This window comes from Aulonocara stuartgranti (assembly GCF_965226115.1).
Source record: "Aulonocara stuartgranti genome assembly, chromosome: 22".
NCBI lineage: Eukaryota > Metazoa > Chordata > Actinopteri > Cichliformes > Cichlidae > Aulonocara > Aulonocara stuartgranti.
The window spans coordinates 12,934,210-12,960,272 of NC_138957.1; the positions used below are offsets into that span (position 1 = coordinate 12,934,210).

Here is a 26,063-nt window from a genome sequence, read left to right on the forward strand (position 1 = left end):
AAAAGAGTCCTTTATCTATTGGGTGTGGTGCAACCACTTTTCTCTGCACAAAGGTAACTCAAATGGCCCGTGACAGCATGAGGTTGCATACATGAGGCACTTTGCATTAATCCTTTTCACTGCTATGTTAAATGCACATTCTCCTTATTAAGGATCAGTGAAAGCTCAGTTTGAAAATGCATTTGCAATATTATTTGGATGAGGTGTCCAAATCTGTCCACCAAGTTTGCTGTGATCACAGTTTAAAACCTCATAGGCCCATTTGGTTGTCTTTCGGTGGGGTGTGTTTTTTGGCTCAGCTGTTTGAAGAGGGAGAGAGCAGGTGATTCAGGCTGCAAGGCTATGGGATAGAGGCTGTGTGAGACACCTGTTACACATTGTCTAACCTGCCTCCATTATTTATTCAGTAGCACACCAGACGGAAGCGGGCTTACAATGAGAAGGAGAGCTGGCAGCAGTTTAAAACAGGCTGAATGGAGTATGGAGGTGACCAACAGGAACAAGGAGAGTACAAAGACCAAAAAGCACAATTGTTTCTGAGTGTGTGTGTTGGGAACCCACAACAATTCTGACTTGTTTGAAACATTGCTGCATGGTCCGTCTGAATATACGCTTGCTCAAAAAAGGAGTGTGTCATGCTACGTCTGCAAAATGAAAATACTGAATTAATGGAAACACAGGAAAGCACATTTTCAAATTAAATTCTCGGCATATGCCTTTTCTTTCCTTTTAGGTGTAGAGAAATCCCGATGCAGCCTATTACTGTTGAAACTTGCATGTAATAATATTGCAGGGCTGCAGCTGTGTGTGTGTGTGTGTTACTTGGACAAAGGGACTTCAGTAAAAACCACGAGTTTTGCCTTTCCTCTAGCAATCATTCACTCAGGAAACAGTCCACTGAAACGGACCCAGAAGAGCAGAGATAGTGATCGCAGCAAATGTGTCCACTGTAGCTTATTTCACCGCTATGTGACATTGGCAATTGTTCAAGTGCACTTTGACAAGAATTCAAAGGCTTACAGAATGAAGCACAAAGCAACTAGTATTATATTGTGTATATTTTAGTGCTAGATGAAATTTGTATTTCAAGTACAAAGATACATAAAATAGTTGATATTAGACACATTCAGAACTAATGCGATTGATGGACGTGAGAGACGTGCCAGAATCGTGTGTGCATTGTGTGCATGTGTGTACAGGGGGTGAAAACAAAGTGCTAAGTCACCGTGAGTTTCAACAAATCAACAGCATTACTTGTAAGAATATATGAATGCATGAAGAACGATCTTTAAGGGTTTAACATATGCACATTAGATGGATACCAAGGTTGTGACTGTTGACATGCAACCGTATTAATGAAGCACACACAAGTAACGTGCAGGAATGATGACATCTGAACGAACTGCACGGGAGCACGGCAGCAAAGCGCCCAGTGTCACTTTACTCTGTGCACTTGATTTGATCTGAAGGTGAATTGTTTTGTTTGCATTTCCAAACGCTTTTCAACATAAAAATGACAGTTTTGCACACCTGTGAATACGAGCAGCTTTAGATTAAATCACAGTCAATAAATTTAACTGTGCTGCTGCAGAAATCTCTGACTTTCATTATCATGTCATATAAACTGTGGGGTTGTGATGTAAGAGGGTAAGAGATCTCTTGTCAGAAGACCAAAATGGGACGGTACCTAAATCCACCAATCCGGATGTGGAGGGCTGGAGTTTTGCTATAAAACGAGACTGTTTCAGTCGTTGTGGCTTCAGTCTTCTTATCTCTAACCTTCAGTAATTTCAGCTGCCATACTAAGCTGTTCACTCTGAAACCATGGCCAAGGACATGACTCTCTGGTGGGGCTCCGGCTCTCCTCCCTGCTGGCGGGTAATGATCGCTCTGGAGGAGAAGAAACTGCAGGGATACAACCAAAAACTGCTCTCCTTCGAGAAAGGAGAGCACAAGTCAAAGGAAGTCATGGATGTAAACCCCAGGGGACAGGTAGGCTTGCATCACAGGTTTCAATCTGGACTTTGAATGCTTGAACTTGAACCTATTCATATTTTTTCCACTTTGTCTTAAAGCTTCCTGCCTTCAAATGTGGGGACAAAATCATCAACGAGTCCTACGGTGCATGCTTCTTCCTGGAGGTGAGAACTCGAGCAAGGTACTGCCTTGTTGTCAAGGAGATAGGTTGTTGGAGGTCAAGTTGAGGGATTACTAGGTTTACCATGATTGTTTGGACATGCACCCTACACTGCAGAGTAAAAGAAACCAGAGCTTTTTGCTGCTCTTTATAACACTTACTGTTTTCCTGTCTCGACCAACAGTGTGAGTACATGTCCCAGGGAACCAAACTGATCCCTGTGAACTCCAGCGAGAAAGCCCTGGTGCTCCAGCGTACCTTTGAGGGTAACACGCTTCACCAGAAAATGGGTATGTTAGCTTAAATCTTCTCTCTGGTTTTGAACCACAAAGACATAATCCCCAAATTACATTTAGTGAGGTTTTAGTGGGACATGCTCACTCTCTACATGACTTATCTGTTGTTGTTGCCATTAAAAGATCTGCCTTTTGGGATTTTGAGTCAATGATTGGCAACATCACGCACGAACCTGTCACCTTTAAACCACTGATACTTCATGCGTTCAGCAAACCTCCTCAGAGTTGGTTCCCCTGCTCTTCCCGAGGTCAGCGTTGTTCAAAAAACATGCCACCCAAAATAAGTTGTGTGTTCACATAATTAGGCTCTGGCATAATGCACTATTTCCTTGGGAGTAACCCTCACAACAGGATGTTAATCTCCGTTTATCAAAGCAAGCATTTACAGCCTACAGCCTGATGTTACACAGCAATGCACAGACATACCAAAAATACAAAATATGGAAGTGGATGCTGTGCAGTGTGTGGAAACTTTCTTTTTTCTCAAAGCTTTAAATCCTCAGACAGTGGATATATTCATGAAATGTCTGTTCTGATATTTTGCAGCGGATGTTTTTATGTACAACCGGAGGGTCCCGGAGAATGAGAGGCAGGAATCTGCCTTTAAGAGACTCAAGGAGACGCTGACTGGCGAGGTGCAGATGTGGGAGGGACACCTGCAGAAGGTATGTGAATGACCTGCACGCACTTTCACTCTACTGCTACAAGCATCCAGTGCACAAAACTTATACCTACATAGCTGTGTTGCTCTGGCTTTGTGCTCCAACTGCTTTGTAGTGGGAGAAACAGTCTGGGAATTTTTTTCTGAGGAAAGTTTATGTTTTGACACAAACATAATCTTTGCAGGAGGAGGTAAAATCACGTACTTTACACCCAAACAGCCTATTGCACTGTGTTACAGAGATGCAACTCTTTTCTTTAACCAGGCGAGTCACAGGAAAAACCTTCCTACAATCTGGCAGATTCTAAAGCCTCTTAAGAAAACTGGGTTAAGGTTAGAAAAACACCAAAAGTTAAAAAACAAAGCAGCAGGACATGTTTGGATGATATTTGGACAAAGCCAGGCAGACTATCTGTACCAAATTTAAACAGTCAATATATACGCTAACACTGTGTAAAAATCTTACCTAAAAATTTTACTTATGTTTAAATGTAAAGACACACTGTGGAATATTTAGAATCTGAGTTCTGCACTGTTTTCCCCTCACAGCGCTTTATTTTTTTTCTCTTAGACACCAGGTGGTTTCCTGGCGGGAAAGAGCTTTTCAATGGCTGATGTGATTGTTTATCCATCCGTTGCTCTTCTCTTCCGCATGGGGTAAGTAAGCTATTTTACTAAGGCTGACGTTTAGCTGCTTGGCAAGATGAATGAATGCAATAATAAACAGCAGTGAACTCACCCTGATTTTGATCTCTCCTGCAGGCTAAGTGAGAAACGTTACCCCAAACTGTCAGAATACCATAAAAATCTGAAGGACAGACCCAGCATCAAAGCCACCTGGCCTCCACTTTGGAAGGACACCCCTGGACAGGACTTTTTGAAAGACATCTGAGATTGAGAGGCTCATCAGCTGACAAGCCAATCTTTTCTTGTTGTGTTTTTAATTTGTTACTATTCCTCGTATTTCAGTACAATATGATGAATATTTTTTTTAACATATACTTTTCAAAGACCTTTTTATATGTCCACTTAGGTGGACAACTGATGTGTATGGAGTGACACATCAGTGTCCAATGTAGTGGTTTATTTGCAAGTATACCATCAACACTAACACAAATACAAAAAAAAGCCTTTGAATTGCTGTCCACTGCAGTGACCACTATGTGTGAAAGGGTTAAATCCATCCTGCAGCTGTGCAGTTTTGACAGGAAAGGTCACTAAATCAAAACTTTAATGCTTTACTTGATTGTTGTCATTCTTCTCTTTGAAACTGAGCTTTCCTATCTAGGTAGCAACACTTGAGCAATCACTGTATGGATTTGTAAAGACATCAAAGTCACATTAAATGAAACACTGATCTGTTCTACAAAATCCAGGGGACAAAAAACAAACAAACAAAACACCAAAAAACAAAGATCTGATATATGTTGTGCTTCAAAAAAACAACCTGCTACCCACAGTCCAACTCACAAATTATAAAGATGTTCTACAAACACTAGAATTATATTCAGCATCACAAACAAGTGTGTGTGTGTGTGTGTGTGTGTGTGTGTGTGTGTGTGTGTGTGTGTGTGTGTGTGTGTGTGTGTGTTTATTTCTTTTTAATTCTTAATGGGATAGCTAGTTTAAGTCCCAGGAGAACAAATGTATCACAGGATTTGAAAGAGAAATGAAAAAGAAGCAGAGATTAAAACATAACATAGGAAACACAAACAAAGCATAGAGAGACAGAAAAAACAGAGACTACAGAAGGGAAGACAAAATGTATTGACAGAATTTTTGAGTTCCCAGTTGGAATTTTTATCTGGAACACCCCCTTAACCTGGATTTTTCATTTGGAAAGTTTGAGCAACTCCTCCACCAGGAGGTTAACAATCTATAATGCTGGCAGTGAATGTAAACAGCAGTAAAACTATAACTTGCTGAATAACCATATGCCGAGTCCACAGACGTGCTGCAGCGAAGCACAAACAACAAATGTTATGCTGTATTGCTTGTGATACCCAAATAGCTCTACCTGCCAAAGAAGCAAAAATAAATCCTGTTTTTCCTTCTTTTTCCAACTTTCCTACTGCAACCCACTAATGCATATACCTGACATCACTCCAGAGTTTCAACATCTGACTTCTGAAGTAATATAAATTTAGAGAGTTGAAAATAGCCATCTGTTAAAATATAATATTGAAAATAAAAAGAGAAAGAGAGTCAAGCCTAAAGGTTTTTTTTGTTACATTTGTATTTGGTAACCTGTCATTTAAACATTATTGTCAGATTATGGCAGTTTTAGGTATTAAAATGCTATTGAACTTTCGGGCGCCAGAGGGTGCATAGTGCGCTGTTGGTATTGAGTAGTGTTTTGGGGCACAGAAGAAGAGTAAAACTTCCTGTTATGAAGCTCAACTTGTGTACTGTTTCTACTCTTTATCACAGCATTATACGTTGCTGGCAAAGGAAACCAGTTGCCCCTCTGACCACCAACTTAGGGAGAAAACAAATTTGGGCGCTTGTCCGGTACTAGTGCCGTGGTAGTCAGGTGCTGATCAACTAAGAACCGTGGAATTCATGTCCCTATGCTTAACAGCACTACTATCCAGAGCGACAGACTTCAGCTATCCAGGCATGGCCACTTGGCACGACCTACAATGGGAGATCCAGCAACAGCTTAATCAGCTGACCAGTGGCTCCAACTCGGAATTGCTCCATAAACTTGCAATATCATGTCAAGAAGAAGAGGTGGAAAATCTTCCCCGTGATGACGTAACTGAGATGGAGCTCTTTGATTTTATATTTGACTTTCTGAGAAGTAAATGACTGAAGAGCCTCAAGGATCAGGGGATGTCTCGCCTGCTGATTGGGGGTAGGTGCATGGTAAATTGTTATCTAGATGGGGTCAAACTTTAGATGTTATTGGATAGTGGGACCCAGGCAAGCATAGTGGAGAATTTTTGGGTGCAGAAAGCCTTGCCAAATGTGACAATTAAGCCACTTGAAAGTGTACTCTCAGACCACCCACTCAAAGTTACTGTAACTCATTGGATAGCTGTTCCACTTGATGGGTGGATAGAAGTTCTTAATGAGATCACAAGTAGCAAATAAGCCTCAGTTGCTCTTTATGTTCCCAAGCTAGTAAGTCAACAAGGTGTGAGCAGCCCATTACTAGGCTTCAGTGTAATACAAGAGATAAATGCAGGGAACTGTGATCAAATAGATAACACCAACTTAGTGTATCTTCTTTCAGAGGCTTTGATAATTCAGAAGAGTGATGCTGAAGGTTTTGTCTGTGTGATCAACTCAAAGCCACCCCCGGAAGAGTCACTCCCAGTATTGAGAGTATTGGCTCTAAAATAGGGAAAATTCCAATCCAGAATTCCACAAGGCATGATGTTTTGGTTTTTTTTAACCTCCAAAAGCATTTACTGGGGAAATTGTTGAAAGTACACTTGTAAACATCCATCCAACTACACAGAGGCTCGCAGAACCACACAATGATACCCTTCTGTGCGCTACCCCAGTAAGTTCAACCAGTAATAGACACAGTAATGGGAAGAAATAATTGCAGGGCTGACAACGCAGAAGAAAAATGGCAACCAAATGTTGATTTAGATCACCTGCCTGAGCATGACCAGAGTAAGGTACAGCAAATTCTCTATGAGGAATCAGACATATTTGCTCACAATGATGGAGACACTGAATTGATCTCTTAGTACAGACCTTCCTAAAGTGTGGGGCCCGCCCCCTGGGGGGGGGGGGGGGGGGGGGGGGGCGCAGAGCCATTGCAGGGGGTGCGCGGTATAAAAAGGGGGGAAAAAAACAAAACGCTTGGACACTGCTAGCACGGGGCTCCCACACAAACGCAAAGCAGGAGATGAAGCATAGCTGAATATGTTTCCAAACCAACTTCATTCTAAGCCAAAGACTAGAAAATATGGTGAAGCATATCTGCCCTTTGGCTTCACCTGCACAAGTGCCGAGGTAGGTCTTCCCTGCAGAATTAGTTTTCCCTGTATCGGGAGCATGCGCTGGGCTCTTCAAATCACAGGCAAACAGCATCCCACATTCTTGATTTTTAGTTCACAAACACTTCTCATAATGACTAACTACTCCTGACATTTTGGAGATGTTAGCTCTTTATACAGTAAAGTTACAGTGGGATACAAATAATGTCAGGCTGATCCTGCCAAACAGTATCCCACAGTTGTTTATGTTTTTAAACCCATTTTGCACAGAGAGGCATTTTTGGAAAATGAATTGACAGCAATGTTGAATATTATTACACAGGAAAAAACACAACTACACCTAAAGTAATCACACTGTGACGCCTCTGTCTTTCTAAATGGACTGCGTGTATATATGTAAGCGTGTAAAACCTGAAGATAGTCAGATTAACAGTAACAGTATTTTGTCTCTATCTGCCATTCTGCAATTCATCTCATGTAAACAATAACGTGGCACACAGCGTGACGTGAAAAAAGGCACATAAATTTCAAATCAAATCAAATCAAATCACTTTTATTGTCACATCACATGTGCAGGTACATTGGTACAGCACATGTGAGTGAAATTCTTGTGTGCGAGCTTCACAAGCAACAGAGTTGTGCAAAATACAATAATGTAAACAAGCAAAATACAAGAATGGCTACATCTGAAAAAATAAATATATGTACAATATATAATAGTATATGCATTTCTGGATGTGTATACTAAATATTTTTCTACGTGTGTGTGTGTGTGTGTACACATATTTTACAAATTAAATAGAGTAAACAATAAATAAAATATATAAAATAAAATATACAGAGTTGAGACATGTGCAAAACAGTGGCATTACTGTACAGTATGGAGTGCATCATGTTAAAGTTCCAGTAGTGAAGCTGAGGTGTCTATGAAGTGTTCAGCAGTCTGATGGCCTGATGGAAGAAGCTGTCTCTCAGTCTGCTGGTACGGGACCGGATGCTGCAGAACCTCCTTCCTGAGGGAAGTAGTCTGAACAGTTTATGGCTGGGGTGACTGGAGTCCTTGATAATCCTCCCCGCTTTCCTCAGGCACCGCTTCCTGTAGATGTCTTGGAGGGAGGGAAGCTCACCTCCAATTATCCGTTCAGAGCACCGCACTACTCGCTGGAGAGCTTTGCAGTTGTAGGCGGTGCTGTTGCCATACCAGGTGGTGATGCATCCAGTGAGGGTGCTCTCAATGGCACAGTGATAGAAGGTCCTGAGGATGCGGGGGTTCATGCCAAATCTTTTCAGTCTCTTGAGAAAGCTGCTGCGCCTTCTTCACTGTTTTGTTTGTGTGTACTGACCACGTAAGATCCTCAGCCAGGTGTACACCAAGGAACCGGAAGCTGCTCACTCTCTCCACAGCAGCGCCGTTGATGGTGATGGGGGTGTGTACTTCTCTGCACCCCCGGAAGTCCACTATCAACTCCTTTGTCTTTGCGACGTTGAGGGTGAGATGGTTGTCTTGACACCAGTGGGTCAGGGCGCTGACCTCCTCCCTGTAAGCTGTCTCATCACCATTGGTGATAAGACCCACCACTGTAGTGTCGTCCGCAAACTTCACAATGATGTTGGAGTTGTTAGTGGCTGTGCAGTCGTAGGTGTAGAGTGAGTATAGGAGAGGGCTCAGTACACACCCCTGTGGAGCACCAGTGTTCAGTGTGACGGGGGATGAGGTGATGCTGCCCAGTCTGACCACTTGGCGTCTGTCAGACAGGAAGCTAAGGATCCAGCTGCAGAGGGAGCTGCTCAGTCCTAGATCCTGCAGTTTCCTGTCCAGCTTCGAGGGAACGATGGTATTGAATGCTGAGCTGTAATCTACAAACAGCATTCTCACATACGTGTCTCTCTTCTCCAGGTGTGACAGGGCAGTGTGTAGTGTCAGGGCTATGGCATCATCAGTGGACCTGTTGTGGCAGTATGCGAACTGTAGAGGGTCCAGTGAGTCGGGTAGTGCAGAGCAGATGAAGTCCCTGACAAGCTTCTCGAAGCATTTGCTTACGATGGGGGTCAGGGCTACAGGTCGCTAGTCGTTCAATGAGGAGATGGTGGAGGATTTGGGTACAGGGACGGCGGTGGCCATTTTGAAGCAGGCTGGGACTACAGACAGAGAGAGGGAAAGGTTGAAGATGTGTGTGAACACTCCAGCCAGCTGAGCCGCGCATGACTTGAGGACGCGGCCGGGAATCCCGTCCGGACCAGTAGCTTTGCGTGCGTTCACCTTCCTGAAGCACTTCCGCACATCCTCCTCAGACACAGTGTGCGCACTGACGTCATCCGCGGTGCGCACACTGTCCGGTCTCATGGTGTTCGCTGTGTCGAATCTAGCGTAGAATACGTTTAGATCCTTACACAGAGAGGCCATGGTCTGCGGTGTGCTGGTTTTCCCTCTAAAGTCTGCGATCGTGTTTAGTCCCTGCCACATACTCCGAGGGTTGTCAAACTGTTGCTCCACCCTGTCCCTGTACTCACGTTTGGCTGCTTTGATCGTCTTCCGGAGTTGGTAATGTGCGTGTTTGTAGTCCGATGTGTTCGCGGAGGCAAAGGCGGTGCTCCGTGCCGCCAGTGCCGCGCGAACATCTCCGTTAATCCAGGGTTTTTGATTTGGGAAGGATTTAACTGTTCTGGATGGGACGACATCTTCCACGCATTTCCTGATAAATCCGCAGACTGAGTCTGTGTACTCGTCAATGTCCCTAGCAGCCACGTGAAACATTTCCCAGTCCGCGTGATCAAAACAGTCCCGCAGCGCAGACTCCGATTGGTCCGTCCAACAGTGCACCGCCCTCCGGGTTGGAGCTTCCTGTTTCAGCTTCTGCCTGTAGGCGGGCAGGAGCAGGATGGAGCGGTGATCTGATTGGCCAAATGGGGCGCGGGGGAGGGCTTTGTACGCATCCCGGAAAGAGGTGTAGCAGTGGTCGAGTAGCCGGTCTCCACGGGTGTTAAAATGGATGTGTTGGTGGAGTTTGGGTGAGACTTTCTTCAGGCTGTGATAAACGCCGCCTCTGGGTGTGCGGTTTCCTCGCTGCTGATCGCGCTGTACAGTTCCCTGAGTGCACGGTCAGTGTCGGCTTGTGGGGGAATGTAAACAGCCGTAATAATCACTGCTGTAAATTCCCTCGGTAGCCAGAATGGCCGGCACTTAATCATCAGGTACTCCAGGTCCGGTGAGCAGAAGGATTTGACCGGGTGCACGTTCGCATAATCACACCAGCTGTTGTTGATCATGAAACACACACCACCGCCTCTGCTTTTCCCAGTAAGATCCTGTGACCTGTCCGCGTGATGCACGGAGAACCCCGGTAGTTGTATTGCGGAGTCCGGTACCTTGTCCGATAGCCAGGTTTCTGTGAGGCAGATCACGCAGCAGTCCCGCATCTCTCGCTGGAATGAGATCCGTGCCCGAAGCTCGCACAGCTTTTTCTCCAGAGACTGCACATTAGCCAGTAATAAACTGGGTAACGGTGGTCTGTTAGTGCGCCGTCTCAGTCGAACCAGAACGCCAGATCTTCTCCCTCTGCGTCGGCGTTTGCGGCCTCCAGGGCCAGAGAACAAAGGCGTCTCAGGTGAGATGAATGGGGGGTCTGCAAACGGAGCGTCCGTGTTGCAAAACTTGAACTCCGGAAAGTTATAAGAAAGACCGTCTTTTATGTCCAGTAAGGTTTGTCGGTCATACACAAGGAGACATGTGCTACTCGCGAAAAAATGAAGGAAAAGTAAAATTAAACACAGAAAAAAGCTGTTGCTTGGGGGAGCTCGCGACGAGGCTGCCATACTCGGCGCCATCTTGGATAAGCTTCTCTTTTTGACGTTGCGTGACGAACTCTGTATTCCTCATCCACATGGAAACGCAAAAAAGGAGTTAAAAAAAAATCTCAGTTTTCAGTGATTTGAAACGCTGTTTACGTGTGAACGAAACAGCTGCATTTTCAAAAATACCCGTGTAGGTGTGGACGTAGCATAAAAGAGTTAGTAGTTTATGTTCCATTATTTGAGGTTATGGATGTTATTTGACTGGAGGCATAACTCACAGACACACAAGATGCGCCATTACTCCAATGAGTGTCCTTTATTATTTTTCATCCACCCCCCACACAACAGCCAAGTTATGCGTAACTATTTTTAAATCCCGGTAGCACTGCAACCACGTAAGCTAGCGCAAAAATTTTTTTTGCATATGAAACCGGAGGAGTTGTACTTACATATTGTGCCATCAGCTTGTCCTAGGTCACGGTTTCCTTCCACATAAAGCTTTGCAAAAACTGCATAAAAAGCGCTTGCAGGAACAAAAACATAATATTCCAGAAACACGCTTTGCCGGTCCGATCAGCTGTTCAAAACACTTCCTACGTTGGAATAGACATCAGCGCGAACTTTTGCATTTCCGCCATTACCTGGCCGAAACCGGAAGTGACGTCATTTTCGCGGAAATGTAGTCTTTTTTGCGATCAGGGCCTCAGGGCCTATACTGCTCTTTTTAAAAGTTATCTTTGACTTTATGACTTTCTGTGTCGTTTCTGGGATGTTTAGGACTCATATTGCACTGCTGGAAATAGTTTATTTTGATGCATATGCTGCTTTTTTGCAAATTTGCAGTATAATATTTATTTTTCCTGCAGTGTATAAAAATTGGTGTATTTCAAAAATAAAACTATGAAGACACTCAAAATAAATTTCCTGTGGTGGGAAACTATTTTGTGCAACTTTTTTGTATTTACAGTTTTGAGGGATAAGCCTCTTAAATTTCTCTAACTACAAATATATGTTAAAAAAGCAAAAACGATTTTCAATTTTTTTTGTAGTTTATTGCACTTTTTTGCAATTTATGTAATTACTATGCACTTAATGAATACATATTATTAAAATCTGGGCTATAATGGTTGTATTGATGTATAGCAACTTGAAATGCTCCCAAAAATGGCTCCACAGCATGTAAAAATATAATATAAGCTCTGGCGGACTTGGTTCTATGGTAGGTCTTAAAGGGTTAAAGTATACTATTTCCTTGTGCTTTATCTGGTAACAGCTTGTTTACTGAACTCGTTTGGTTTAAACCCAGACTACTCAGAATGTCCAAAAATAAACTCTCAAAGTATACAACTCTGAACACTAAGCATAAGTGCACATTTCTGAACTATCTGGTGCAGCTACAAACAACATGTTTAAACAGTGCAACCATTTGCTTTATTTCTCATTGTCTCTATGAGGGATGGTGTAGACTACCCAACCCTCTAACTGAGTGTGGGGATTATTCTGCCCCATTGCTCACTCAGTTCCTAGCCCTATGAGCAAACATAGTCTTTTAGATATGCTGGAGGAGTCCTAGACCTGGGTGGGATTTGGCTCCCAGCTTCAGGAGTCTGCTGGCTGGCCTCCTGTGAGATAGTGTCTGGAAACGACACACTCTGTGCAACTGGAACAGAGTTCTCAGGTGAAGCCTCTGGTGGATCGCCAGAAATCTCTGGTGCCCCAGGTCTCAACAATGTAGGACCTTGGTGAGCCTGCCATGGACACAACTGTCCCTCTAGTATCCATGTCTGAGACCCACACTTTGTCTCCAGGATTGAGCTGTAGCATATCATGTACTCTGTGTCTGCGGTTGAAGTTTTGTCTTTGTTTTTGTCTGTACGTTTGTTCTATAGCTTTAAGCTTGTCTGTGTCCGTACCTCTTGGATTTAGCTGTGATGGGATGACAGGAATAGTTGTCCTTATCCTTCTACCCATGAGAAGCTCAGACGGGCTGTAGCCATTTGCCAATGGAGTAACCCGGTATGCCATAAGGGCGAGATAGGGATCGCCAGACTTTTTAAGAAGACTTTTGATGGTCCTGACTGCCCTCTCGGCCTCCCCGTTGCTCTGAGGGAAGTGGGGACTGGATGTCTCATGGCTAAAACCCCATTCTTGTGCAAATCTTTTGAAGGAATCAGATGAAAACTGAAGTCCATTATCAGAGCGAACCCGCTCTGGTATGCCATGACGTGCAAAGATTGATTTACAGTGCTCGATCACTGCCTCTGATGTTGTAGATGTCAGTTTGGCAACTTCGAAGAATCTGGAAAAGTAATCCACAATGACCAGGTACTGTTTATTCTCTATCTGGAACAGATCAGTTCCAACCATGGCCCACGGTCTTTGTGGGAACTCCGTAGGTAGCATGGTTTCTTTGTGGTTAGTCCGCTCACGGCAGCAAGTGTCACAGGTCTCAATCACTTTTATCAGCTCACTGCTCAGGCCTGGCCACCAAACAGATTGTTTAGCTCTCTCTCTGCATTTCGCTATTCCTAGGTGTCCCTCATGTAGTTTAGACAGAATGTCTGCTCTGAGTGATGTGGGAATCACTATTCTGCTCCCATAAAGAAGCAAACCATTGTGGACTGTGAGGTCACCTGAAAATGGCAGGTAAAGCTGGAAAACCCTTTCAATGGAGTACTTATCTGGCCATCCGTCCACACAGAACTTCTTCAGTTGGCATAGACTGCTGTCATTGTCCTGATGTGTCTGGATTTCTCTGAGTCGTGGCTCTGTGGCTGGCAGACTTGCTATGACGGACTCCACATACAAGTTGATTTCTTCCTCCGGCAAACCCTCAGTTGTGTCACATGCAGAAGCTCTGGACAGTACATCTACTGTTGCAATGTCTCTACCAGGAACATGAGATATGGTATAAGAGAACCTCATCAATCGCATGCGTAGACGTTGTATATGAGGTGGAAGCTCGTCCAGGCCCTTGGAGCCAAGCAACGAAACCAGAGGTTTGTGGTCTGTTTCAATGTGGAATGTTTTCCCAATTAGGAACTCTGCAAACCTCTCACCGGCCCATGTTGAAGCGAGCCTCTTTCTCAATTTGAGCATATCGCTGCTCTGTCGCGCCGAGAGCTCTTGAAGCGTATGCTACTGGTTTCCACCCTAAATCAGCGTGCCGCTGGAGAAGCACTGCTCCCAAGCCATACGAAGATGAGTCAGCTGATACACACATTTCAGCACTTGGATCATACAGAGCAAGCCCTGGGGGTGTTGTCAGTTCTTTTTTGATGCCGTCGAAAACCTGCTGCTGCTGTGGCCCCCATGACCACAGGTTGGACTTCTTCAGCAGATCTCTTAGGGGGCGCGTTTTTTCTGCCAGGTGAGGAAGAAACTTTCCTAGGTGATTCACCATGCCCAGGAACTGTCTGTCCTCACTTATGTTGCTGGGCTCATCCATGGAACTCACGGCATGCACCTTGTCAGGACCTGCGCTAACCCCCGATGCCTCAATGACCTGCCCCAGGAACTTTATCCTGTTCTTGGAGAACTCACACTTGTCGTTCAATGTTACTCCAGCCTCCTGTAGTCGAACCAGTGCTTTTCGAAGTCTCTCATCATGCTCTGCTTGTGACGTCCCCCAGATGAGCACATCATCCATCTGACAGAGAACTCCTTCTAAGCCCTCAAGAACGTTTCTGGAAGTGTTCTGGGGCTGATGAGATTCCAAAGCACAGACGATTATAACAATACCGACCAAAAGGTGTAATAAAGGTCGTGAGCAAAGAAGAATCCCTGGATAAGGGAATCTGTCGAAATCCTGCATTGGCATCCAGCTTTGAAAACACTTTTGCTCCTGCAAGCTGTCCTAGTGTGTGTTCTACTGAAGGGAGTGGATGTTTCTCTCTCATGACATATTTGTTTAGTTCAGTGAGATAGCTGCATATTCTCACCTTGCCTGTGCGCTTAGGAACCACCATCATAGGCGCGCACCAATCAGTGGGCTCCTCCACCTTGGAAATGACACCCTGCTGCTCCATCCGGTTCAGCTCTTCTTTAACCTTTGGTAAGAGTGGAAGAGAGATTCGCCTAGGGGTCGAGAGGGAAAACGGCTGTGCCTCTGGTTTCAGAATAATATTGTACTCCCCCTCCATTTTGCCTAAGCCGCTGAAAAGCTTGGGGAATTCTTGTTTGACAGCATCAATAGAGTCTAAGCTAATATGATTCACTTTAGCAACCAGCTGTAGTGCCACTGCAGCATGCCCGCTCAGCAGCGTTGTGCATAAACCCTGTACGACATAAATGTCTTCTTTGGTTTTGAGGTTGTTCTTGCTGAGAGTGGCTGTGAACATGCCTTTTACCTTCAGACGTGTTCCTCCTGGGCCCTGCAGAACCCTTTTGGACTTATCCAATCTCCTCAACTGATGCTGTGTGTAGAAAGTCTCTGGGACTGCTGTGACATCTGCTCCGGTGTCGATTTTAAAGAGTGTGTTGCATTTGTCCACATGTATCTCTGTTACCCATGGACTCTCTTTGGTGTCCACAGAGAGGGAACCCAAGAAAGTGACCTCATCATCTGTATCGCTGTTCTCTGAAACTGTTGCAGCATTGACTTCACACAGTTTTTTGTTTCTGCACATCCTGGCAACATTTTTTTTCTTACAGTAACTACATGCGGCTTCCCTCGCGGGGCATTGTTGAAGATTGTGACCTTTTATGTCTCCATACGGGAAAAGTGAGCGCGAGAGCATTTCATTCATAATGATGTAAATCCAAGCCCATTATGTATTCCTGATCTGAATCCTGGGTTGTGTGAAATCCCAGAAATACACGTTAGACAAAGTGAATCTGTGAACTAAGGTGTAGGTCTATTAGGTTATATTGTGGTGATCCTCGAGTTGGGGGATGGGTGTTCATACTGGAGTGCAAAATGAACACCAATGGAAGATGGACAAGAAAAGTTCAAAGCCATCAGGTGCTCAGTTTAGAAAAAATAGAAAAGAAGAGGAGGAGAAACGAGCAAAAGATACAGGTAAGCAGATGTGTCATTGGATAATGGCAGGTCATGTATCCTGAAACAATCAGAATCAGAATACTTTATTAATCCCCAAGGAAATAATGTGTGTTACAGTTGCTCCAAAGAGAAATGGTAAAAATAGTAACAGTAACAGACTAAACTCCAAACAATACATTATGTTACAGATTTTAATATTAATTAGTCATTGTCAACTGTTGATTCTTCTGTGTGTGTGTGTGTGTGGTGGTGGTGGTGGGGTGTTCGCCCGGGGCGCCAAACAGGCTGGGACCGCCACTGTGCGCCACTATCGCAGAAAGAGCTGAGGAGAGTCCCAGATGAGGGCTCACTCAGCAGCCGCGGAGCAGAAGCCAGGGGGGGTTGCATTGACGTGCCCGTGAGCTCCACCAGCAGCCAGCTGTGCCAGAGTGACCGAGCCCCAGGCCGAGAGGCCGAGGGCACCCCACACCCAAAGTGGCCCAAGCGAGCCCCAGGCTCCAGGCCCCGACAAGCAGTCACCAAGGAGTGAGCCGGTGTGTACCTGGACGCCCATCCCCGGACACAAAGAATCACCAACGCACCGATGTCTGAGGGAGTCCGCCACTGGCAGGGGAAGTGGTGGGGGGAGATAGGCCTCCATACCTTGGAGGGCCTGAGATGTCCCTAGAGATGTGGCGTCTGATACCCGACCTGACATATGGACACAGACATACAGGTACACACAGATACAGACATCCATTCCCACCCTCATGCTCTCATATGCAATTACTCAACACTCACTGTTGAGTAATTGCATATGAGAGCACTGCAACTCACTGCAACCCCCCCTTGGCTTCTTTGGCTCTCGGAGGAGGCGGACGCACTTTTTCGCTTCTCCCTTATCTTCCCTGCTTATGTCCTTGTCTAGTCTCGTGTTTTTTTTGCATTTTCCCTGGAAAATTCTTTCACAGTCTGTTCTCTATAACCTAAAAGAGGAATTATGGATTGGATCAACTGGTCCCTAAATGCAATTGACACCCCTTTCTCAACGAGAAGTTTGGGCCTGAGTGCTGAAGATATCTATTCAGAACCATGGTAACAGGGTTCTGGCTGATCGGAGCTGGCTTGGCCCTGACTTATCGAAGAATTAAGAAAGCGGAACCGGCTGTTCAAACCCCCACAAGGCTGCCCGCTGGGATTGGAACGATGGGAGAGGCGTGAGTTTCTCAAAATGGGCCCATTGAGTCAGCACGGATAAGATCTTGGAGAGGCTACGGCTGCTGTGAATACTCAGAATAAGATCTCTGACTGCAGACTGGATACATCTCGGAAGGGCTAGCCCGGAATAACATCTCTGGGCGCAAAATTGGATGACATCTCAGGGAGGCACACTGCCGTGAGTTCTCAGAAATTGGCTCCTTGAGCACAAGAAATGACAACATCACAGAACACAAGTATGGCGAAGCTCGAGGCTCTCCAACGGGAGATCGAGAGACCAGTGTTGGACTGTAGAACTGCTTTGAAATTCATATGAGCTGTTCACACTAAAGTAAAAAATAACATCACTTATGCGGATACCCCTTCGGCGCCAGCTGCAAGGCCGGAGCTGAACAAAACACCCTGATAACGACTGTGTTTAGTCTGTTCCTTCCCATTCCATGCAAGGCCACCTGGGTTGGCTGGAAGACTGTTTACTTAGCCTGGCAGGGCGAAGGACACTGTCTCAGCTGAACTCTGGACACGCTCACACATACATATACTGATACTGATAAGCACTCACTGACGCATCACCCTCCCTACCCCGGATCCAACGCCACCTCCAACGCTTACCTCCCCTCTGATGTGGACATCGGGTCAGTTGGAGGCGCAGTCGAAGATTGCAGCGGTCCCAGATCAGATGTACACACTGGAACTCTTTCCCATGTTGCTTGTCTGTGTTTATTGTGCTATGGTGTGTTGATATCTGTGCATTCCTGTATTATCCTTTTGTGTTACACATTTCGATGTTTTTTTCCTCGCTACCTAGCCTGACCTGTCTCCCCAATGTGATGTTTGTGTATTGTATGTACGGTCGGCAAGGTCTGTCATCTCGGTTGTGGGCAAAAGACCTGCAACTGACAAATAAAGGCTATCTCATCTCTCATCTCATCACCCAACGTGGAGACAGACATAGAGAGACACTGTACACACAATCACACTCCCCAAGCGTACTCTAAGCCCCGGGTCTAGGTACCCCTGCCCCTGGAGGGGGAAACTGCACCCAGACCCAGGTGGTGTTACCCTTTTCCCTGCGGTGGGGAGAAACAGACCGCTCCGACTCCGCAGCAGCAGGGAGGCCCCACATTCCAAACCCCAGTCGGACGGCCAACTCCTCCTCCTAGCCCCCCGCTCCAGCAGGCCACAGAGAACGGGGGTGAGAGAAGACTCCAAACCTCCCTCCGCCCCCTCATATGTAGTGTTGATGCATGTGTGTTCTAAGATGCATTTAAAACCCAGGAGGGCATGGAGCTACCTGCCAGAGAGCAGCAGGTAAGCGCATAGCCCCTCCTGATAGCCCTCAATGTCTACGTGTATTTAAAATTGAGAGGTGGGCAATGACACCAGGGGTGAGGCATACACCCTGATGGTCTTTTGTGCCCACCCCCAAGATCCTATATGTATGTGTTATGAGAGTGTGAGTAATGTGAATGTCTAAGTTGTGAGATAAAATTGAGGCACAGGCAGCCAGAAGGGGACAGAGGGGGGGATGCCTCCCCTGCACCCGGGTGACACACCTTTACCCCAAGGCCCTGCATGTGTGGGTGATTGTGGTGGAGCGGGAAGAGGGAGGCAGTTGGAGATGGGGAGGGAAGGAAGGGAGGGGCAAGTGACCATTGATCAGTTTCATGATTGAAGTAGAAACAGGAGAGGGAGGGTGAGAGAATGAGAGAAGAAGAGGCAGCTGTGCAGCAAAGACACAGAATAACTCCAGCTTTGTGTCTTTTTCATCGTAGCTGAAGTCCGGGACAAACTACGTTCCTTTTCACCTCAATACGAAACGCGTAATATTTTCTCTGAATACGAGACGATTCCGTTTTTTAGGGGACGGTTGGCAACTCTAATAATTAACCTTATGAATAAAATAAAATTCAACATCAGTAACATCATAGCACCCACCCAGCTGTATAGAAACTCCGTCATGCTAGCTAGTACCCATTACAAAAAAGTCAGCATAATGGAAATAAACTCCACCTAAACTTGGTTCATATCTGACCCAGATAAACTGCAGGTCATAACTTCTTACCTGAAGTTCAGTTCACCTGACACTCGTACCGGCGACCACCTCAGGTCTCTGCTCCTCCGGCCTCCCCTTTCCCTCATCCACCTGCTGGCCTCCACCACTTGCTAATGTTACTGAATCTGTGGAAGCTCCGTGATAGCTACCACACAAAGTAACGAATAATGACCTTACCTAAATCCCAGTAATGATTAACGCGTTCCTGATTTTGGCATAATAACTAATTACCGTGCTCGTTACCACAATAATAACGTAGTTACTGTAACGCGTTACTGTAACGCGTTACTTAATAACACGTTAGTCCCTACACTGCTAGTAACTAGTTGAAGAAGCCATAGGTCTCAGCAGATGTCCTTATTTTCTCTTTTGTTTTTTTGTTGAGGTGGGGTGGGATAAGTTAGCTGCAGTAGCTCGAGGAATTGCTTGTGGAGTGAAGAAAAAGCTGTTTGTTTGTTTAAGGGCCTGCCAAACTTGTTACTACATGGTCATGATATGTAGAAAAGTAAAAATGTAACCACATAAATATGTAGAGTAAAAACAAAGCATTTTAGACATAATATAGGAAAGAATAACTTAAAGAGGGAGAGAAAAGATAAATGAACAAAATAAAGCAGAGTCCTGAAAACTAAACTATACTAAAGGATGGAAAAGTTACACGTCATGGTAAATGTACAATATTTTCTTGAACATGCCCTCCCCACTAAAAACACACACACAAAAAGAACCCCACACAAAAAAACAACAACACCATCACAATTCTGAGTTAACGTATTTGAGTTATTTAAATGAAGTAGATTACATATTTGAGAGCTGTTCTTATGTGAAATAGCCACAGAAGGGAAAATGGAAAATAGATGTGATCATTTTGTCCGTATTTCTTCTAGCCCAAGTACAGTTTGCAATAATACCACCTACAGCTGAATTAAATGAGCTAAATAGAACAATGAGTTCCTTTGTAAATGTTTGTGAAGGCAGGCTGCAAGGCTAGATGCTTCATTTCATACACATGTGGCAATGAGACTGAAAACGCCTGAATTCCAAGATTAAGAGGTGTGGTCCTAAAATTTTGTCCACAGAGTATATCAGACACACTATTCAAGTCATTGTTTTGTTTTTCTGGGAGGCTTACTTAGAGAAATGTATGTATGTACAGCATAAACACAACTTCAAACTCACTAAACCTGCTTCGATTTTGGCCTGTACATTTTGTAGGTCTTAGACTGTCACCTGTCTGAACTGGCTCTCTCAGCAGTTATCCATCAGTTTATCTTTTCACGTTTGGTTGAGCACATGGAGACGTTACTTGCAGTATTGTCAGTATAATAAGTGTCGACAGGCACAACACTTTATAAATACTTTCCAGTATGATCTGTAGGCTTACTGCAAAGCTTTACCCTAAACTAGGAGAGTATTACAATCTGCTGAAGGAGACACGTAGTGTTAAAGCCAGCTGGCCACTGCCTACTAGGTTGCACTTGCATTAGGTTTAAATGCATTTTAACTCAGTTGTCAACATTAACCAAATAAAACAGACATTTTAGTGCTGAAGGAAAGCACAAAATCTAATGCTTAGAGTGGAGTTGGAACAGGTGCTGCAGTGTGTCATCAGAAGCTTACAGAAAATGTGAAAAGCAATGTTTGCTTCAGGTGTCCAATCTCATGTACCCTCATCTATGTGTTAACAAAGGTATTCAGAGTTTATTTGAATGGGCGTACTGGAACTACTTTTCTCTACACAAAGGTAACTCAGAAGCCGTGAGTTAGCATGACATTGCATAAATGAAGCACTTTGAATGAATCTTTTTTTATGCCATTTGCCTGAATTTGCATTGCTTTATTAAATGCACACTCTCTTTAAGGAACACTGAGTGTACTGTATTTTGGCCACAATGAGCTTTGTGAACATTTTCTTATCTGACATAGTTAAGGCACTGGTGGAAAGTGACTTCCTGTGACTTGGCCCTTTTACCTGTGCTATCTGCTGAATGTTCTGGAAATTTTTCTAAGCTTATTTTGGACTTGTTGGTTCTCCTGTTTTGTCCCATCAGCCCAGTTTGGGAAACATCTGTAATATTAATTAGAGAAGTAAAAAAATAACGATCATTAAACTGCTCAAATCTGTCTAACAGGTTCACTGTCATCACTATGACATGAAGCAGCTTATGAGATTTCAAAATAAAACCAGGTAAAAGAAAACATGTCCATCATATGCAAAGCTTCATTGAAAACACCACACCCAAACATATAACGATATGAAAGGTTTAGACCTTCTTCAAAAATCCGGCATCCTTTAATTCAGACTTTGTTTATAGAGGGTGGTGCACTGAGCAGTCGCTCCCTTATTAATGAAAGCCCAGTGCGAAAGGCAGAACAAACCTCCACAATGGCAGCAAAGGAGGATTAATGCATGCAGAGCAGGCTCTAATTCAACATAACGAACAACTGTACAAAAACCCCAGCTACCATTGTCTATTTGTCATTCAGCACATGCTCTGTTTTAATATATGATCTCTCAACAGAAAATTAGTATAGTATGCAGTGTCTCGATGCATGCTGAATCATCCAGGTAAGGAAATTCAAAACTTCTAGTGAGTCTGAAGAAGTCACTGAAAACTGAATAGTGTGTCTGCTACGTCCAGATGAACAGAATGAACTTTTTTTGATATGTCGTGCAACGTAAGCAAAATCAGCATACTGAAAGTAATGCAGACACAGGAAATACCTTGATGTAAAATAATAATTTTTTAAAAAAAAGGAGAAGAAGAAAAAGAAAAAAGGCATAAATCACACTTTCTCGATAAGCATTTGTTTGAAGTATGACTAAATGCAAATTGCAAAAGCTGACAAGATCCCTAACCACACAGGAGCACAGCACTATCATTCTAACTTCCACTCTAGCTACTTTATACACTGTTTCCCCCCTGGCTTCATTGTCTTTTATTATGTTTTAGAAAAGTTTTTCACTATTTAACATTCAGTGTCTAATGTTTAGTCCTGACATGCTGTAGTTTTTTCATGTTTCCCTTTGACTCGGATTTTTTTCCCATCTACCCTCAAATTCTTTGTCTGCCTTTGGATCAAAGAGTTTCTAAAAAAAATCAAGACAAGTCACCTCTTTTTAAAAATGTACATCAGGTTGACATGACATCACGTTCTCGAGTGTCATTTATCTTAGTGTGACAGATCTTTGGTAGGAGCACAGAAATGGGATGAGGCTTATTTCCAGGAATCGTGACAAAGCCGACTGGCGCTATAAAGCCAGGGCTTTCACCCACTCCAGCTTCAGTCTTAAACATTCCTCGACTTCACCTGTCAGGTTAAGAGCTTCACTCTGAAATCATGGCCAAGGACATGACTCTGCTGTGGGCTTCCGGATCGCATGCCTGCTGGAGGATAATGATCGCTCTGGAGGAGAAGAACCTGCAAGGATACAACCAAAAACAACTCTACTTTGAGAAGGGGGAGCACAAGTCAAAGGAAGTCATGGAGATCAACCCCAGGGGTCAGGTAGGTTCATATCACACTATGTAAACACTCATATTTGAAATCTGCATTTGTTTTCCTGAAATTGAGAAAAATGAGTATTCACTTGGCATTCACAAAGTGTTTATGGTTTGCACTGTCTCTTAAAGCTTCCTGCCTTCAAATGTGGGGATGTACCCCTCAACGAGTCCTGTGCTGCATGCTTTCATCTGGAGGTGAGAACTCAAATGATGACTTGAATCTGAATGTTATGTCTCCACAGAGTTTCTAGTTTGGAGAACTACTTGTGATTATATGTTAAACAATGCGTTGTACAAACAGACACCCCACACCACAGAGGTAAAAAAACTAGGAAATTAAAAAGAATAATTAATGTCTCCTCCAACAGTGCAAGTACAAGACGCAGGGAACCAAGCTGATCCCTGACTGCGAGGTTGGGAGAGCGCAGATATTGCAGCGTGTGTTTGAGGTTAACGCGCTCGTTGAGAAATCATGTAAGTTTGTTCTGACGCACTTCTGATCCTGAACTCTCTTCATCACAGTGTGTGTACCCCGAACAACGTTAGAACCACAGGGATTTAGTGAGTCTGTAAAGGATATATCAAGGCTGCTAAATCTCTTTCTGTGTGACCTGGCTGATGTTGCCATTCAGAGGTCTGTGCTCTGGGATTTTGAACTGCTGAACTTGGCAACACTAAAAACCCATGTTGATGTTTGTTAATCCCGCCAGTGATCACATGCTCAGACTAGTTTTGCATGCAAAGTCACTTGTTTGTCATGAGATTTGGCACTTTAGCACCTTGGCACAATATAAAATTCTGTTTTTTGCTTTTTACACATTTCCAGCAAGCGTTATCTACTACAACTTGAGGGTCCCAGAGGGAGAGAGACACGACTCTGCCGTTAAGAGAAACAAAGAGGCTCTGACCGCTGAGTTGAAGCTGTGGGAGGGATACCTGCAGGTGTGTGAATGACCTGTGTGCACGCGATCTCAACGACTAAACTAAACCCAGAATACAAACGTTGGAAAGCCACAGGAGTAGATTGTAAACCTTGCCAGAAATAAGCTGGTCCATAAATTTCTTTTTAGATTTTGTTGTTTTAGCCACACATATATGTATGTGCTCCAGAATTACAAAGAAAATAGGTGCTCTGGAAAAAGTAGTGTTTTCTCTTTGAATAAAAACATTTAATCTTTGCAGGATAGGAGTGATGAGGCTTCATTTTAGTTCCCTTTAAGAAAATCCTTAAACAGTAGCATAAATGTAAATATGAGGTATAATTAAAGCAGCAGAAGTAGATGTAAAACAGCTGCATGGTGGTTAGCAGTGTAGCATCACAGCAATAAGGTTTATATCACAAAATCAATCTTGCCTTTGAATTTAAGGATATAATTTATATATCTTTTATTTTTAGGCCTCGAGCGGTTTCATTGTAGGAAAGGACTTTACCTTGGCCGACGTGGTTGTTTACCCAAACGTTGCCTATCTCTTCCACTACGGGTAAGAGGACTAAATGACCAGACACATGAATGAATAGAATAATAGTAGAAATGAATTCACACTGACTTTCTTCTTTCCTGTAGGCTTTCTGAACAGCGTTACCCCAAACTGGCAGAATACTATAAAGGTCTGATGAACAGACCCAGCATCAAAGCCAGCTGGCCTCCTACTTGGAAGAACGCACCGAAACAGGAAACACTGAAAGACATCTGAGATTCAGGCGCTCATTTGTTACCACTCCTTGCACTGCACTAGTGATTCATATGCATTTTTTAAAATATAATTTGTGACAATAATGTGTGATTATTACTGTGCTGTGACCAAAATAAGCAATAAAAACTGAGTTTCAATTTTGTTCACTTTGTTAAGTTGATATCATTTAATGTTAACCAAAATCAAACATCGGTTTTCCACACCACTCACTGCAAATTTGATGTTTGGATGTCAGGCTAAAACTGTGTGATTTTTTCCCCCATTTTGAGACGACTTTTCAGTTGTGCGACCGTTTTGGGGATTGGCCTGGGTTTTGCCTTAATCGTGTGTTGTGCATCGTGTAGTATACATGGGGTAACGAGAAGCGATTAACACCTCACAGCCTGCTCCCAATCAGCAATCGTACGGTCGCAAGAAAATCAACCTGTTTAAAATCCTGGTCGCCCCTCGTGAGGGTATTGCACTGTTGAAGCAGTGCCATGAGCAAAGACATGTGCAAACACAGAAATGTCGGTGAAAAAGACGGAGCAGCACGGCAGTGCAGCGTGTGATCTGGACACAAGCGATGGAGTCCCACCTTGTCGAACTTTGACAAATTCATCCGAGCCTTTTCAATATGGCCTCACAAAATTATCACGACCACAACAACCGTGAAAAGAGTTGGATGGACATTGCTGCTCAATTGCAGCTGCCAGGTCAATGTTTTTCATTAGCAATTCAGGAAAGTTGATGGTGGTGTGCGTGTATGTGTGAGTGAAAGACAGAGAGGGAGAGCGAGAGACAGATTTTGTGTTATAAACTTCATGTTATGGACGCACAGTATGAGCACTCAGCCCCTGTGATTCAATTGTACAGTTTGAGCAGGGGCTGAATAACATGACTGAAAAAATTGCACAGTGTTTGCCCAGCTTAAGAATCTGCATTACATCCTTCCTGCAGCTTTGCAGATTTGACAGGAGACGTCACTAGACCAAGCTAAAAAGTGTCTGTGTGGGAAACTGAATAATTACTAATCAAACTGTTTTTATTTCTTTTCAATATAAGTTCTCACTGCTGCTATAACATAGGAGATATAAGAACCCTTTTCATTTATGCTTCCCCAGCAAAGTAGTAGTGACAGGATTCTACAGAGCCCCTTAAGTGAAATTGGAGAGAAAATAATTGAAGATGCATTTTTGCGAGATCCTGCAAACGTTTTTCATTTCAGTCCATGCACTTTCAACTCAGTAGTGAGACTTAGGAAACAACCATAGTGATGGAAGTCACACACTCGCGAGAAAGATTGAGCTCGGGCTAAACTATAAAGACTCAGTGCTTTGCAGTGCACACAGTTGTGTGAGAGACATCTGAAGATAGATGTAAATGGAAGGGGAAACACTTGGGGCCAGACATCCTCTGACTTGGTGGTCTTGGTTGAATTCATTGACAAGCAGCTGTGGTACTCTGGACAGCTCGCCAGTATTTTGAGTGACTGTATTTTAAACATTTACGGAGACTTTTAAAATTTGATCCTTTAGTTTAAGCCAAATAACTTGTTTTGCCTTTTCTATTACATTCCATTTCAACTTTATAGCAAATGGGAATACAATAATGTCAAATACTGTTGTTTGCCCTACAGTCTGCAAAAAAAAAAAGATAAGTCTTGTTTTTATTGGAAATCTTCATAGTGCAAGTGATCTATCAAGTTTTGAAGATGGAAACTCACTGCAAGGACAGAACAGTCATGTTGAGGCTGTAACTACAATTACTGAGTGCAAAGATTTTA

General features: G+C 43.9%; 1 protein-coding gene across 1 annotated transcript; it reads left to right on the forward strand.

Moving 5' to 3' along the window:
• Positions 1-1,731: 1,731 nt before the first annotated feature.
• Positions 1,732-24,398, forward strand: LOC309698210 (uncharacterized protein). The gene is made up of 13 exons (XM_082520509.1): positions 1,732-1,992; positions 2,076-2,141; positions 2,322-2,427; positions 2,980-3,098; positions 3,666-3,751; positions 3,857-3,984; positions 5,676-5,897; positions 22,423-22,607; positions 22,733-22,798; positions 22,972-23,077; positions 23,430-23,545; positions 24,000-24,085; positions 24,169-24,398. Exons 1-13 carry the CDS (start codon positions 1,825-1,827, stop codon positions 24,296-24,298), a joined length of 1,584 nt encoding a protein of 527 aa, XP_082376635.1. The 5' UTR covers positions 1,732-1,824; the 3' UTR covers positions 24,299-24,398.
• Positions 24,399-26,063: the final 1,665 nt, after the last annotated feature.